General features: G+C 40.4%; 1 protein-coding gene across 1 annotated transcript in view; it reads right to left on the reverse strand.

The window, feature by feature from the left end:
- Window positions 1-17375, reverse strand: part of LOC115081669 (vitellogenin-1-like) — a 90450-nt gene that overhangs the window by 22114 nt on the left and 50961 nt on the right. Inside the window, 4 exon segments of the mRNA XM_029586093.1 lie at window positions 1207-1389; window positions 8336-8555; window positions 11277-11424; window positions 16875-17060. Coding sequence (XP_029441953.1) covers window positions 1207-1389; window positions 8336-8555; window positions 11277-11424; window positions 16875-17060 — 737 coding nt within the window.

The following is a 17375-nucleotide window of genomic DNA, read 5'->3' on the forward strand; positions in this document are numbered from 1 at the left end:
TGCGGCCAATGGAGGCAGTGCATGCAAATCTATCTCATGCATATTCATTGTGGATATCCTGAAACATGGCCTGTTTGTGGCTTTTGAGGACAGGAGTTGGCCACCCCTGTAATAAGGCATACTGAGGTTTGCACAGGTGTTTAACTCCTGTTTTAGTGTGCATTTTTCCTTGGTAAGTTAACCCTGGTATTTACCCTCTGAAAGAAAATGCATACTAAAACAGGAAGAAAAATCAGAGCTAAATGGGTGCAGGTTGCATGCAAATTCCTTGGAAAAAGAAGGCATTAGGTATTTCCCAGCAATGCAGGGAAGTGTGTTAAAGGTGGAGAACTTAAGGCACATTTTCTTAATGCTGGAAATTAAAATGGTAGGTCAGAGTAGGAGCACAATAACTCACATTTCTGGCACTATGTTATGCTTACTGCTGTGCCTTTTGTTGAATTATGTTATTATGTTCTCTTGCATTAAGAGGTTGTTCAATGTATGCACCACCATATATCTAATTTCTACCTATCAAACAATGATTTGTAGATCATTATTATTTTAAAGCAGTAGTACTAGCAAATAATTTTAGGTAATATAGGGGCCTATGCATTACAGCTTAGCATGTATTCTAAGGCCATTTAATGTGCATGCTAATTAGCGTGCTATACATAGGGATCCTAACTTTCAAACCTATCTGTAGTACAGCATTTGCAAGTTTAAGTGAACATGCAGAAATGTATTCTAGTATTTGATAAAATACAGCAGAGTTCTGTATGCAGAAAATATTTCCAATGAAAGAAAATGCATACTTTTTCTACCTATTTTATAAACATGTGCATATTATTTGAGGTGCATAAAAATAAATATCTTACATGTAATAACTTTGCCAGAGAGAAATATTAAAATAGATATAAGTAGATGCAGTATTGAACTGGACATACCAATGGCCAGGAGTTTGCTTGAACTGAAACTGATAAATTTCTGGAAGAGGCAATTCCCTGCAAAATTTAAAAACGGAAATATAAATGCAATGGATTCTTGTACTGAAGAAGAATCAGTGCGCATCCCAGTGCTGACGCTATCTCTTACCCATTCTTCTGCGCTGTTGCTGTCCTCCTGATTCTTGGGCGCATGCTTAGGAAGTTTCTCCTTGCGATACTTAGTGGCACTGCTCCTTTGGCTACTACGAGCAGGAGTCCTGCTGTTGTGCTTCCTGTCAGTTATTTGGCTGGTGCTTGGAACCTTTAGTGCTATAGCGGCGGCTGCTGCTGCCACTGCTGCTGCTGTCGCTGCTGCTGCTGCTGCCGCTGCTGCTGCTTGCTCGCTGCTGCTGCTGCGGCTTTCGCTTACTGCTCTTTTCGCTTTTGCTGGCACTTCTGCTGCTTGCTGCTGCTGCTGCTGCTACTTAGAATTTGAATGCATAGGTTTCTTTTTGCTTTTAGTGTTCTCTTTCCGGTGCCACCTATTGCTCCTCCGGCTGCTTCTTTTGTGTGGTCTTCGGATCTTCTGATTTTCGTGAACTGTCTTTAGAGGCTGTTTTTTGCCTTTTCAGATTTACATATTCACTTGTTTTGCGTATATTTTCCATCAAATTCATCTGACATGTTGTTTAACATCCCACTGGTAGTGGAATTATCAGAAGAGTTTGAAGATGCTGGGTAATTATTTAAGTTTTCCTAATGGAAGAGCATACAGAACAGTTTTATTGACATCATATGCTGCAATTTTTATTTAAATGTACACAAGTGCTGTAGAAACAATACATTTTACCTACTTGAAAACCATTATGCCTGCTTCTATCTGTGCACAGAAATGTAAAATATAATGTCAGATAAGGACCTCAAGGTCCATCTAGTCTGCCCAACTCCTTTTCTTATGCAGTGCCAGTTCACGACTTACAGTAATTGAAAAGAATAAATTTACGTTGGATGCAAATCCATTGCTACTGTATTTTGTGGTCAATAATAATTGTTTTCAACTTTAAACTTGGAGTATTGGTGATAACCATAATTAGTTCTTTTTAATTGTGAGATGTCAGCACCGTGAATTATACTATTCACAATCATATTCCATCATGAAATCTAGGGACATATAAACATTGTGTTAAAATGCTGGATATAAGTAACAGGGTTGTCCTATGTATGGAGAACTGTCTTCAAGAAACCATAGTTCAGGATTCCCATTTTGCTTTCTGTTTTATTAATTTTTACGAGCAGGACAAGTGTATTTGCATGCATCTCCTTGACGTACCTCTGACTCCATCTTCACCATTGAGGATCTCTTCAGTTTTGTGAGGCTGCTTTGTGGATAGGGGATTCACTTTCTTTTTGGTGCTCCTCTACATTTTCAGTCCTGACTAACGCACCATTTTTGTGGCAGCCTCAGGACCCAGACTGAAATTCTATTTGAATTTTATCAACTGATGCGTCTGTGAGACCTAAAACAACAAAATGTTTAGTATTATGTCGAAAATGTATTCCACTGCTTTCTAAAATGAATAACATGGGAACAAAGAAATATGCTGTAAAGATGATTTGCTCTAGCAATTTATGACTTCTGTTATATATGAACCAAAGTCTGTGATTTTGATACCAAAAAATGTTCATGATTTGGTCTTAGTGTGGATTTGTGAAAATCTTATTTTGGATTAGTTAAAAGTAAAAGAATGTATGGTATTTATCTCTCAATTGTTCAAAATGCTTCAAACTTTGTTTTTCACATCCCTTTATAGTATTAGCAGGCAGGAACATGAATTCATCAGCTGATTTCTTTGCTAGCATACCTTGTACATTCAAATGAGTAAATCATATCAGCTAGCACTAGAGAAACACTATTCCAGGGGTGGCCAACTCCAGTTCTCAAGAGCCACAAACAGGTCTGGTTTTCAAGATACCCATAATTAATATGTATAAGATATATTTGCATACCTTGGAAGGCAATGAAATGCAAATCTATCTCATGCATATTCAAATATGGATATCCTGAAAACCAGGCCCTGTTTGTGGCTCTTGAGGACTGGAGTTGGCCACCCCTGCACTATTCTATTCTACAAATAAAGAAAAAAATGAAATAGACAGAGAAACAGAGGGGGATAATTTCAGAAGACATGCTCACAGATAAAGCTGTGGTTTACCTGCAGAAATGGGCTTTTATAAAATTGTTCACCCGCTATGCAGGTGAAAAATATACACATACAGCTATAAGTGTGTATTTCCACCCCTCAGACCAGAGAGGTGTTTCCAGGGACAGGGAAGTCTGAGTTATATGCATTATTTTTTAAAATTAAAAAATAAAATAGGTGCATACATTTTGCTGGGAAAACTACTCACACACATTTACCAGGTGTAAAACATGTGTGGGTAGTTTTCCCAAGGTAATTTAAAGCGTATTTTTGCTTTAAAAATTAGCATAAAATCTGTGGGTCAAAAGTAACCATGGTCTTTGCATTCTTTGAAAATTACCCCTTAAATCACAGCAAACCTTAATTACACAGGCCCCATAATCATAAAAACATATTTAAATGTCATATAAACAATATCTCTCAAGTGAAGATACAATTTATTTTCTACCTTGGTCTCTTCTTCTCTCCTTATCGTCTCTCGTCTGATCCTGTCTAACTTTTCCAGACTCCTGTCTTGGACTTCCTTTTCATTACTTTTCCTTCTGTATCTTTTTGCCCATCTCCATCTCTTCTACCCCCTCTTCTGTCTCTCTGATATTTATCTTTCTTTCATTTCATCTCTCTCCATTCCTCTTTTCTCCACCTCTCTCTCTCTCTCTCTACCATTGCTCTTTCATTCCTTATGTATTATTTATTTATAACTTTTATATACCGAGGTTCAATTAACAAGATTAATTATCACTTCGGTTTACATTACAACCAGCAAAACAACAGAGACAAGTCTTGTTTTACAATGAACAGGGTAGAAAAATAACCTGGATAACATGAAATGGGTGAAAGCAGGTATAGAGACATGGGTCAATATAACTTGGGCGAAAGCACATCTTTCCCTTTGTTCACATCTTACTCATCTGATTTTCTTGTCATCACATCCCTCAACCTCCCTTTCCTATTCTTATATCCCTCTCCTCCCCCTCCCATTCCTTCAGACTCTCTCTCTCCCTCCCCATCCCAGCCACTCATCTCCCTTAGGAGGTTACAAATCTTTCAAAACTGAGTTCAAATGGAATTTCAGATTTGTGTGTATATGTGTTATATGAAAGAGAGCATAGGCATGAGAAGCCTGTGTGTGTGTATGAAAGAGATCATGGAGTGAGAAGCCTGTTTTTGGTGTGTGTATGTGAGAGAGAATGGGAGTGAGATGCCTGTGTGTGTGTATGAGAGAGAGAATGGGAGTGAGAAGCCTGTGTGTATGTATGTGTGTGTGTGTATATGAAAGAGAAGCATTGGGCTGCGAAGCATGTCTGTGTATTTGAAGAGCTTAGGAGTGAGAATCCTGTCTGTGTATGTATGAGAGAAAAAATTAGAGTGAGAAGCCTGGGTGTATGTGTGTATGAAAGAGAGCATGGGAGTGAGTAGCTTGTCTGTGTATGTATGAGCAAGAGCATGGGAGTAAGAAGTATGTGTATGTGTGTGTGTGTATGAGCGAGAGCTTGGGAGTGGAGAAGCCTATCTGTGTATTTATGAAAGAAAGCATGTAGATGCGAGAGACAGTGGTGTGAAAGAGAGCATGTGGGAGTGGAAGCCTGCATGTGGGAGAGGTCGTGTAAGAGAGCCTGTGTGTGTGTTTGAGTAGAAACCTTTTGGGGTAGATTTTCAAAGAAGGCGCTGTTGGCGTCTTTTGTTGGCGCTCCAGGCGCCAACAAAGTACGCGGGATTTTAGTAGATACGCGCGGAGCCGTGCGTATCCACTAAAATCCTGGATCGGCGCGCGCAAGGCTATGAATTCTGTAGAGCCGGCGCGCGCCGAGCCGCACTGCCTACCCCCATTCCCTCCAAGGCCGCTCGAAATTCGGAGCGGCCTTGGAGGGAATCCTTCCCTAACGCCCCTCCCTCATCTTCCCCTCACTTCCTCTATCTAACCCACCCCGCCCGGCCCTGTCTACACCCCCCCCTTACCTTTCTCTCCGGGGATTTTACGCCTCCCGGAGGGAGAAGTAAACTCCCTGCGCGCCAGCGGGCCTCCTGCGCGCCGGGGCCGCGACCTGGGGGCGGGTACGGAGGGCGCGGCCACGCCCCCGGGCCGTAGCCATGCCCCCGTACCTGCCCCCAAAACGCTGCCGACACGCCCCCGAAACGCCGTGACGACCGGGCCCGCCCCCCAACACGCCCCCGACACGCCCCCTCGGAGAACCCCGGGACTTACGCGAGTCCCGGGGCCCTGCGCGCGCCTGTAGGCCTATGTAAATAGGCTCACCGGTGCGCAGGGCCCTGCTCGCCTATAATCCGCCCGGTTTTGGGTGGATTAGGCAAGCAGGGCTCTGAAATCCGCCCCTTTATGTGAGAGTGAAAGCCTGTGTGTGTGATGTGGGAGCCTGGGGTAAAAGAGAGTGTGTAGGAGTGGGAACCTGCGAGTGAGATCCTGCATGTGAGAGAGAGAGCATATGAGAGTAGGAGTTTGAGTGGAAGGCCTGTGTTGTTGTATGAGAGAGAGAGCATGCAAGAGTTGGGAGGCCTGTGTGAGGAGAAAGCATGTGTTTGAGAAAGTGCATGTGAGAGAGAATCTGTGTGTGTGTCCTGTGTGTGTGTGAATGAAGGAGAAGGAAAGAAGACAAGAGGAGAGAGAATAAACAGAAAGAATAAAAGATACCCTGAACAAAGGAATTAGGAAAAAGACAGACAAGGTGCACAAAGAGATTGGACCAACCGATTAGAACAAAAATCAGAGAACAAAGGTAAAAAATTTTTGACTTTCAGCAATTGGAATATGCCATCTTTGGGAATGTGCTTTTCTTATATATTTGTATTTTGCTGTTTCTTCAGTATTCCAGTGTTCACAGAGGCTGAGGCTGATTTCTCAGGCTTTCCATTTCAGTTTTGACTGCATGTTTGTTTCCAATTTATAGCCCTTATTCTGTATTAGGTAAGGCTCTGTCTGTGTTGCACATATGTGACAGAAGTGCAGTATTTTGGTTAGCGTGTAGTTTCGCTGTAGGAATTTGTAGCAGTTAATCTTGTTCTGTATGCCCACTACGTAGAGTATTAGTGTTCTAGGGCTTGGTGTAATGTTTGCCTCTGCTGCCTTTTGTAGATAAAGTTGCTGCTGTTTGAGGTCCTGAGAGTTACAGCTATTATGGTATGGCATGGGAAGGTTCTAGGTGTTGCTTTTTTTTTATTTGTAGGGATTTGTCCTTACTTCACAGAGGGCCGGATTTAAAATAGTTACGCGCGGGGCATAGATTTGTGCGCACAACCCGGCACGCACAAATCTACGCCAGATTTTATAACATGCGTGCGCAGCCGCTCGCTTGTTATAAAATCCGGGGTCGGCGCTCGCAAGGGGATGCACACTTGTGCACCTTGCGCGTGCTGAGCCCTAGGGGAGCCCCGATGGCTTTCCCAGTTCTCTCCGAGGCTGCTCCAAAATCGGAGGGGCCTCGGAGGGAATTTTCCTTCCACTCCCCCACACTTTCCCCTCCCTTCCCCTATCTAACCCGCCCCCCCAGCCCTACCTAAATCCCCCCCTACCTTTATTGTGTTATTTGCGCCGGCCGAATGCCGGCGCACGATCCCCTGGCACAGCCGCTGTGCCGGATACCTCGGTCCTGCCCCTGGACCGCCCCCGGACCGTCGCCCCGCCCCTTTTTCAAAGATCCGGTACATATGCGCGTCCCGGGGCTTGTGCGCGTCATCGGGCCTATGCAAAATAGGCTCGGCGCACGTAACCCACCTGCGTGCGTAAATCCAACCGGATTTATGCGCGCAGGGCTTTTTAAATCTGCCCCAAAGTGTTTGGCATTGGAGGGAGATTGTTTTGCTGTCACTGAGGTGGCACCAGCAATTGAATATATATTTTTTGCACGTCCTAGTTCTGTTCTGCACCTGTTGCAGATCTTAAGTTCTTATTATGATGATTATTGCAGTTTTGTTGTAATTATGATATTCCCTGCATATTTGGAAAGAGGATTCATAAAAGAATACATTGATATTTGTTTTATTACGTAATTGGATCTGATGTTTCTGTTAAACCTCTGTTACTTCTTGTATGATGTATATTTATAAACTGCAATAAATATAAAATAAATTAAATTAATATAGATTAATAGGGTATCTTTAATACTGGTAAGTACTTGAAATAATAGAATTAAAATATTTTAAATCCACACTCATGATGAAACTACTTAGAAATCCATCGTCAGATGCACTCTAAGGCATTATTTATTGATAAGAGTACATATAGTAGACTTGTAAGTCAACTGCCACCCATGTTAACCTTGAGCACCCCAAAAAATTCATTTCTGGCTATGCCACTGCACAAGACTGCTTTCTGAATATAGAAATACCTAGAACTTAATGATGATGTGACAGTAGGGGCCATCACATTTGCTTATTTTCAAATTATCTCTTCAACATTTTTCATATCTCACCATTTTCTTATTCCTTTCTCTCCTATCAACCATTCGCCAAGCCCCCTATCTCCCCTTGAACCTTTGCCCCAATCCTCAGAGTGCTTCTTTCTCTCCATCCCACCTCTGTCTCCCTTACTCTCTCACCTCTGCCTCCCTGTTTCCTCCAGGACTTCATTTCCTCATTCACTCCCTCTACTCCCCAAAACTGATTGCCCCTTTCCTTCTGTTTTTCTCTACTCCCGCTTCCTTGATCCCTGTCGCTTTCTCCCCAAGGATTCTCTTTCCTCTCCCGATAAGGATTCCCCTTCTCTCTTCCTTCAGAGGTTTAGTTATACATTTTTTAATGAAAAAACATTTGTGAAGCTATTTTTGTGCATTATTTATTGTTACATTCATAGTTAATAAGCTGCTTTGCATAATTTTGCATCACAGGGGCTCATTATCAATGAATTTGCAGAAAAAAAATCACTTGTGAAAAAGACTACATGAAAAAAAGCTGTTTGCAAAGTCAGGTGCTAAATTTTGCATGCCAATAGGGAAATTAGTACATACTATTCCATTTAATGCATGATATTTGCCATTTTAGTGCACAAAGCCCACTAATCTTGGTTGACCAGAGTGACTTTTTTTTTTTAGCCATGATTGATCATGCTACAGTCATTGTTCATTTATGCTTTTTTTTTTTTTCCATAAGGATTTGTACAAGAAATCCCAAGATCACTAACAAAATTATTTCAGGAGCTTTAGTACCGAGCTTGCTAAGTTCTGATTGTTGTTCCTTCATATTTTGTAGCAAAGAACATACTGCATAAGTACTTACTTGGCTTTAAAGTTATTTTATAAAAATTATCCCCAGACAGAAAATAGAAAGGAGAATCTTCTGATAAATTGAGCATTGCAGCTTTCCTTTCTAGGCACACTTTCACATCCAAAGCAGTTGCTTTAAAACACGTAGAAGAAGCAACTTGAGCTGGATGATAAGATGGTTGCTCTGTGGAATCAATAGCTTCCTTAGAAATAATTTCGGAAGACAGTCGTCCCTATCAAAGTAAGAAAGAATGGATTAACATTTTTCATGTGCTCATGTGTCAAAACTGTTCAAATCTCAGACAGTATTTTACATTGTATCTCTTCCTTGCATCATGCGGTATGCTGAGGTCCACCATCCTAGATTTTACTGACATTAGATTATCCCCATGAATAAACATGAGAAAATGCCAGGTTGTCTATTTGCATCTGGCTGTAAATTACCCATGTCTTTCTATTATTCCTTTTCATAACAGTATTAAATTCCAGCACTGCAACACACAAGACAAAACAAATTAATGAAATGATATCACTTTGTAATAAGCAGTAGACACGTGACTTCCTTGCATTTGCACACTGCTTCTGTCAATAGATTTTATAAGTGAGAACCCTGATTTTCTCTCCACAGTCCTATTCTTATTAAATATTATTATATGCTGAAAAGGGCATATTTCTCAGAAGAGGACTGTATATAAATGCTCTTTAACATACAACTCCCTCACAACCCATGAAGAGCATTTATGGAATCAGTAAGGTACGTCATCTCTTACAAGGCTTCCCCTTTTTGTAATCTTACAACTGAACATTTTATAATATACTGAAACTTGTATCTTCGCCTCATACCTTTTGTTAAAAGGTTTTATTATTGCACATTGAGGGAATTTTCAAAAGCATTTATGTGCATCAAATGCAATTTTATGTGCATAAATGTTTTTGTTTTTAAATCATCCTGGTTGTTGTATGCGGAAAAGCATGCGTGGAAGCAATGTCGCATGGTCTTTAAGCCATACTTGAAAGTGGTGCTCCTGGGGGCAGGGGAAACCAGTCACACACACACTTTTGATTTTCAAAAGGGAAACATACACATTTATTGCTTGTACCCAAAGAGGCATAAATGTATGAGCGTAAGCCGCACAGGTCTATGTGCAAAGAATTCATTTAGTCTCTCTGCTATGGCTTCAGGGTCGGATTTCCCATAATGCCAACTTAGGCCATGGCCTAGGGCGCAGCAGACAGGGGGGCGTATATACAGCAGAAATAACAATCAAACATTTACAAATTTTTCAGTATTATTTTGAAAAGGCCATATAAAATGCTGTTTTTTAAATTTACATCCATATACTTTAAATAAATTGAGCGGTACATTTATGTTGCCCGTCTCTACAGTTTGCGCTGTCTTGCTCAGTCACAGGCAAAAAGCATTTGCTATTTCTCTCTCACACACTCAGCGTAAACCACGTGTTAAAGGAAAATTCCAGATTTGGCGTTACAGTAGTGATTCCAAGTGACTCATTACGCTCATATCGCTTGTCTTCTACATATCTACTGATAATAGGTACGTAAAATATATCGTTACTACTTTTATATACTGTTTTGTTAACTCAGGGCTAAAAGCCATTAGCAGAAAAAGTTGACGGGGGTGTTCGCCAAATTATAAGAGGGCTGCGATTTTTATTAAAAAACATGAAACATACACAACTTATGGCTTCTTTATGCAGCATCATTTAATGTGGTGTAATGTAAGTTTGACACAAAATGCAAAAGATTTCAATAAAATTCTATAATGTCAGATGAGAATCGATGTAAATCTTCTGCATTTTATGTCAATTTTATTCGCTGTTTTTTTGTATCGAATACGCCATCTGGATGAATAATTTGAACTAACCAAAGAAGAAATCGTCGTACCTTGTATGGGTTATATAGGCAGACATCTGCATTTTGCAGGCTGGCCTGACCCGAACCCGCGGGCCGGGTCGGGTTCAAAATATTTCAGCGCAGGTCAAGTGGGACAGAAGAACATCCGCGGGGCGATGCAGGTCCCGTGGGCTGAAATTGTTTTTACTGGTTTTGGTCCGTTTTATTTTATTTTGCTTCTGGGTTCACTCATCGCAAGTTTAAAAATGTTTCAAAAATAAATTATTACATATTAAATTGAAAATTATAAATCAACTTTTGAGGGGGAGGGGGACGCAGAATTGTGCTTTGGCCTAGGGCATAGAAATGTATAAATCTGGCCCTGTATGGTGCTCCTTTTACCCCTTGATCATCTAATGGTCCAACTGACTCCCTCTCAGGCTTTTAACCTTGAATGCACCTGAAAACGTTTTTATTATGAGTTTTTGCTTCCACAGCAAGCTTCTTTTCAAATTCTCTCTTTGTCTTTCTTATCAATGCTTTGCATCTGACTTGCTAGTCGTTATGCTATTTCCTGTCATTCAGATCCCTTTTCCGTTTCTTGAAAGATGTTCTTTTAGATATTATAGCTTCGTTCACCTCACCTTTCAACTATGACAGTAGTCGTTTAGCCTTCTTTCCACCTTTTCTAATGCGTGGAATACATCTGTTCTGGGCTTCCAAGATGGTATTTTTAAACAACATCCACGCCTGAGCAGTTGATCTTTTCAGTTTTTCCTAACCATTTTCCTCATTTTGTCTTAGACACCTTTTTGAAAGTCCTTAGTGTCCTAGTCAATTTCTTTTCCACAGAGTTTCCATGTCACCATTATTAGTCTTTACACAACTTATGTTGTATAAAGACTAATAATGACCACAGACTAAACATTTTTTATTCAAACTATGTTAAAAAGTTAAAATATAATGGGTTACTAACAGTTTCCTAAGAGTGCCATTATCCTTGATATTTAAAGAAAAATTAAGGCTAGTCTTAATAACTGACAACTGATTTGCAGAGGACAAAAAGAAATATCCAATAGTGACATTCAAACATATGTTACCATAGTTCCAGAAACTTCTCTTGCTGACATTTTTCCTGGATTGAAGGGCTGCTTTAGTACATTTGGAATTATCTCAGCTGGCACAACTGGAATCATCCTAGCAGAAGCTAAGTCTTCAGCATTTCGTACTACAGCATATGCACTGGACCTGGACAGAATATGAAGGACAGTAGTATAGTTTGCAGATTAAAGTGTAATTCTAAAACAGTGTTTTAACTTTGGTTTTCCAAATAATGCCAATAAAAGGTTATTAGATGTACTGAAAGAAAAAACCACTTTTATCACAAAGTAATGAAGAATTCAGTATTATTGTTGAAATTAGATGCTTTTCTTTTTAATTTCTTGAGTGAACCTAATCTATTGTTGTAAACATTCATTTTTCTTTTCTATATTTCAGAAGAAAACTTCATTACAAATACTGTCTAGCATCAGGAGACAGTCAAGAAAATACCTGTGCATTGGGAGGGTAATTTTCAATAGTCTGTGTAAGTCATCACATACATGCTTAAGTCAGTGTGTTTACAGCAGGGGGGTAGGCAACTCAACTCCTTGAGTACTGCAAACAGGTCTGGTTTTCAGGATATCCACAATGAATATGCATTATTGGTGGTGGGAGTCACTTAGTTTATAAAATACCACATATTTCTGCACCAAAAGTATGTGCATATGTTTCAATAAAAAAGTGAAGATCCGTGTATGTAAAAAAGCCCTTTATTGAAATTAGCCCGACTCTGGCCGAGTTTCGATCTTTGGTCGAGAGCTGCCTCAGGGGCAACTAGAAACAAATATATATACAATATTAAGAAATAAATAAACATACATAAATAAATAAGAAAATTAAAAAACAACATACATGGGTGTTCAAATGTTAAAAAATGATACAAATGATAACATGTATGTGTTTAGACAACACAATGGAAAACAGAAACAATGTGGAAAGAGGAGAAGCAGGGCACAATCTGTATACAGGTGTAATTACAAACAATAGTGGTGGAAATAGATGGGAATGCACTGGAGAGGATTGCCTTGGTGTTAGTGTAAATCATGATGCAATTATTATGATTAAAATGTGATAGAATACCAGGGAGTAAGGTGCTTCGGATATGACATGGAAGATAAAAAATGAAAAATAAAAGAATAAAAGTCGCTTACTATGTGTGGGCAGGACTTATTGCATACCTGCAGGGCTAAAGCCACAATATTAGTACATCCACTTTGGCTTTAGCCCTGCAGAAGTTACTGCCATGGGAAACTTGCTGGGCAGACTGGATGGACCGTTTGGTGTTTTTCTGCCGACAATACTATGTAACTAATGATCTTGGACAGTCACTTTGAGACTAGGTTATTGTAAAGTCTTATATGCATGACTTCCAAAGAAGGCACTTAGATGTCTTCAGATTCTCCGCTGCAAAGATTTTGTTAATAAAACATCTGATCTCCTCACTCCTTTTATTATGGAGTTTGCATTGGTTACCAATTGGTAGTCAGATGAATTATTGTCTATCTAGATCACTCCATTCATCAGATCAAACTTTACTCTCTTTGCCAATTCTTTATGAGATAAATTTTATTTCTACTAGGAATCATGTATTACGTTTTTTGGGGCCTTATCTGGATTTACAAGTGGAACTGAACAACTTTACATTCCAAAACAGCTGAAGACCTGACTCTTTTCTAGGGAAGATAGCTGATGTAGAAGGCAGGGCTGGATTTAAGATTACGGGGCCTATAGGCAGAGGACTTGGGATGGAGGTTTTTGGCCCTCTGGAAATCAGAAAGCAGCAGGGGGAGTCCCAGGTTTTGGGCACTCAGAATTTGGTCCCCTAGGAATGAGCCTGTGATGCCTATGCCTAAATCTGGCCCTGGTAGAAGGAACAGAAGCCTGAGGATTTAGTGGTAGAAGTCCATTTGATCTTTTTAGAGAGGATGGGTTTCTTTGAGTGACAAGTGTGGGGAGGAGAGGAAGTGGTTTGTTTTTATTACTATTGTTTTATGTGATTAAATGTGTTATTTTGTATGTCTGTAATAAATATTGATTATTCACTCCATTTATTTTTTTTAGAATGAAGACGTTACTCGCTCTGAGGCCCTGGTAGTTAGACCATGTAATAAAATGGAACTAATTAACTAAATAAATAAAGTGTAAAAGGAAAGATCCCACTAGCACCACTCCTTGGAGAGTTGGCACCCTCAGATTGCAGTGGGCAGACAAGATTCTCCAGGCTCCGATTCCAAAATCCTACCGCATCACAAAAGTGCAAACGTTTATCAAACCTAGGGCACTTCTCAATGGGAGTGCCAAACCTCCTAACACACTTACTGATCTCACTAATAGGGGCAAGACCTGTTCAGACCACTGCTCCTACATTACTGGCACACCAGGTCTGTTGAGGCCATTGTGGCCATAATTACTTCATTAGTAAGGGGCAAATTTTGGGGTTCTCTTACATAAATATTTTGCCTTCAGATACAAAATGAGAGAAAACCCTTAGTACACCTGGCCAGAGGGGTTGAATTAGCATAAGTTTTAAACAAGGTGAGCAAATAAAAGATTTACATTTATTTTAATAGATGTTTTGTACTTTTTTTTAAAGATACCGTAATTGAATTCTGAATGATTATGAGAAAAGCATGAATGGACAGTAGCTCAGGTTGAAAACTCTGATTATTGGCACTATGGCTCACAAGTTTCAGACTTTGATTAATTCAACCTCCTTTGTAGGAGTCATATTGTCATATTGAAGGCTAAGATTCCAAAGAAGGGCCCTGAGCTAGTGGGGCAAATGGTACAATGACTGACACAGTGGTTGTCTTGGCCATCCCTCTCCTTCTCCTCACCGAGTGCCTTTCTTTGGGCTTGCACTAGCAGGAGGATGAGCTGTGTTGGATGGGGTGGCCAACCCTGGGCAAAGAACTAGAGCCGATTGTGGAGAAAGAGCTAGAGCAATTTCCTAGAATCATCAGCTGGGGAAGGGGATTAAGGCAAATGCAGATCAGCAGTATCCACGCCAACAGAGAAAGCCATCCAAAGAAAATCTTTCCTGTGCAAGGAAGAGAATATTTCGCTGGAAGCCCCAATGGAGAAAAGGCATGCACAAAAGAAGCTTTATTCCTTTCTCTTGGAGCTCAGAACTTGCAGCCATTAGCAGTGGAAGGTGAGATCATGTTCACTGGATGGGCAGAACTCAAAAAACAATTGGCCACATTCATGCTGGCTCGCAGGATGGAGACGTCAAAGCATTCAACTTGCTAGATTAGCCTCCATTAACACCCCATCAGCAGAAAAGAAGGTTGCTGCTGAAATACTAAAAAGAGGGCACTAGAGAGCCAATGGGGAGACAAGTTGGGCCGGCCCTGAAGGGGACCTGGATCAAATTGTAGAGTCATATATTAGGACCAACTGGGAGCTATGAGGACCATATTCAGTGAATGACTGGCTAAGAAAGCTAGCTAGATAAAAATATCCAGCAAACGTAGCTGGGATATTCAGCAGCATTGTTGTGCCACTGAATATACCTGGATACGATTGAGTTAGCCAGATAAGTTGGAGAAGTATATGAGGTAAATTATGTGCTCAAACAAATGATGCTGGTTGAAGCCCATTGCGGGCAAGAGCCTGTGGATTAGGGTTTGTGAGCACTGTTAAATCTGATACTTTGCCTATTTGTGGTGGTCCTTTGGATGTTGTGGGATTTTTCTGTTATTAGGAGAACTGTCGAGCTCAATATATCTATGGTTAGTCTGAATAATGCCACATATCCAGCTAAGTTAACCGGATAAGTAGTCACACTTCAGAATGCCACCAAACAATGTTCCTTCTAATGTTTGAAAGGCCACGTGCACAAAAATGTTCTTTGGTGCAGCTATTTATAAGCTGTGAGCCGGTATAATGCAAATAACATCAGGATTTCTTGTGTGCACTATAGCCTGAATTTTAAAAGCCCTGCACACACAAACTCCCGATATGCGCAGAAGTGCCGGGCCAGAAAAAAGGGGCGGGCCAAGGGGAGGGTCTGGGGGGCAGGGGGCAGGCTGGCATGCGCAACTTACTTCTGCTCATTAGAGCAAGTAAGTTAAAAAATAGGGGTTAGCTAGGGTAGATTAGGGTAGGTAGGGGTGAAGAGGGGAGGAAGATTAGGTAGGGGTAGGGAACTGGGAAAGCCCAATAGCTTCGCCGTGCGTAATTGAAAATATCCCCCCCCCTGCACATGGAGGAGGCCACCTGCCCGCACTTGCACACAAGAACATTAAAATCTGGCGTGCGTGTGTGTATGGGAATCATATTTTATAACATGTGAGTGCTGACGCACCCATGTTATAAAATAGCCGCGTCCAGGTACGTGCGCAGGGAACGCGCGTGGCCTTTTAAAATCTACCCCTATGTGTATCTGTGTGCACAGTTTTCATGACCTGTGTGCATGCACACATCTTTGAGGCAAAAATGCCCTGTCCCACCCACTACTTAGATGGATAACTAAGTTATCCAGCTAAGTAGCGGCAACCAACCGCGACCAAATATTTAAACGCTACTAGTTAGCCGGATAAGTCCGAACATCAGCCAAGCAGCACTGAATATTGAGCCAGATGTAAATTCACTATGAAAATCGAGGTCCTACCTCTCAAACATGACCTCATCACGCGGGACTGTGTGTGTGTGTGTGTGTGTGTGTGAATCTGAATTCTATTTTCAGTGTATATTTGTGGTATAGTTTATATAACTAGGAGTGGGCAGTAATCGCAGATGTGTCAACTGCTTGTCTGTCTGCAAAGTCCAAACATGGATACTTTTATGACAACTAGAGGCAAGCATGCAAAAAAAATTTGGTTTCATTTCGATTGCATTTTATTTCATTTGTTTCATGTCTCTTTTATTTCTTTTTGTTTCACTTTTTTTTTTTTTAGCATGCGCTATTTGCAAACAGCATGAATAAAGTAACAGAAACAAAACAAAAACAATTGTTCGTATGCTCTATCATTTCATTTAGAAAATGACATTTCCTGTATTGTTTCAAATGATTGTACATCCCTACGGCTTAGACGAAGGCCTGTTTGCATGCACTATCTGAAGAATATTGCTCTTAAATCAGGGAAGCTGGTGCATCATGCTCCTGGTCTTGCCTTATTTGATTGTCATCTAAATACCCACCTTTCTGAAGCTGCTTTTAAATCTTAACCCCTGCTTACAGCCTCATTTAATTTTTAACCATTGTCGTAATAAATGAAATTTCCAGTCTTCTTTGCCCTATATGTTTTTCTTGCACATTGTAAGTTCTTCCGAGCAGGAACTGTCTCTCAGATATTTTTTGTAAGGTGCTCCTTATGTCAAAATAGTGCTATAGAAGTGATAAGTAGCAGTAGGAGTAAGTTCTGAATTTTGACAAATCGACCATTTTGAACTCTGTTCTCAGAATGCATACATTTTAACCTTAGATTTTTAAGTATACAAATATTTAACAAAAACAATAATATTTTGCTTACGTACTTTGAATATGCTATATGTTTTCATGGGATTCATGACATATTTTGTGTGAAGAGCTGTTTAAAAGCAGCTAATATAATTTTATAAGCTCAAATGTTGCACAAAAATATAAAACAAACCTTATAGAAAAGACTTCATTTTCCTGGCTGCATGGTGCAATATCAGCTTTGAAATTCTGATCTCTAATATTCACCGCAGCAGCAAAGTTCACAGGGAGCTTCACACGAATTTTCCCCTGTACTTCCACTCTTGTCTGAATCAGGTTTGTGTTTATTCCAGTTACTGCTACTATATCTTTGGCGATGCTGAGAAAGGAGGAGAAAAAAATGATGTTACTTACTATTAAAAAATCCCAAATTTGTGCCTTCTTTAGCGCCCCATTAGGATCCCTACTAAGGTGAGGACTTGTAGAAAAGCTGAGAGGCACCTTCCATCTGTGCCACAACACCCCCATGTTAGGCTGCTACAATGGTTGTATCCTGTGTCTATAGAAGTCAGAGTCTCCCAGAAGAGTTGTAGCTTTCGGTGCAAAAAGTCCTTTAAGAGATCCCCTTTTCCTGGAAAAATCCTAAGCCTAATTCAATGGAACATGGGTTTGTGGAGGTTTAAGAGACTTTCTA

Source organism: Rhinatrema bivittatum, unplaced genomic scaffold (assembly GCF_901001135.1).
Source record: "Rhinatrema bivittatum unplaced genomic scaffold, aRhiBiv1.1, whole genome shotgun sequence".
NCBI lineage: Eukaryota > Metazoa > Chordata > Amphibia > Gymnophiona > Rhinatrematidae > Rhinatrema > Rhinatrema bivittatum.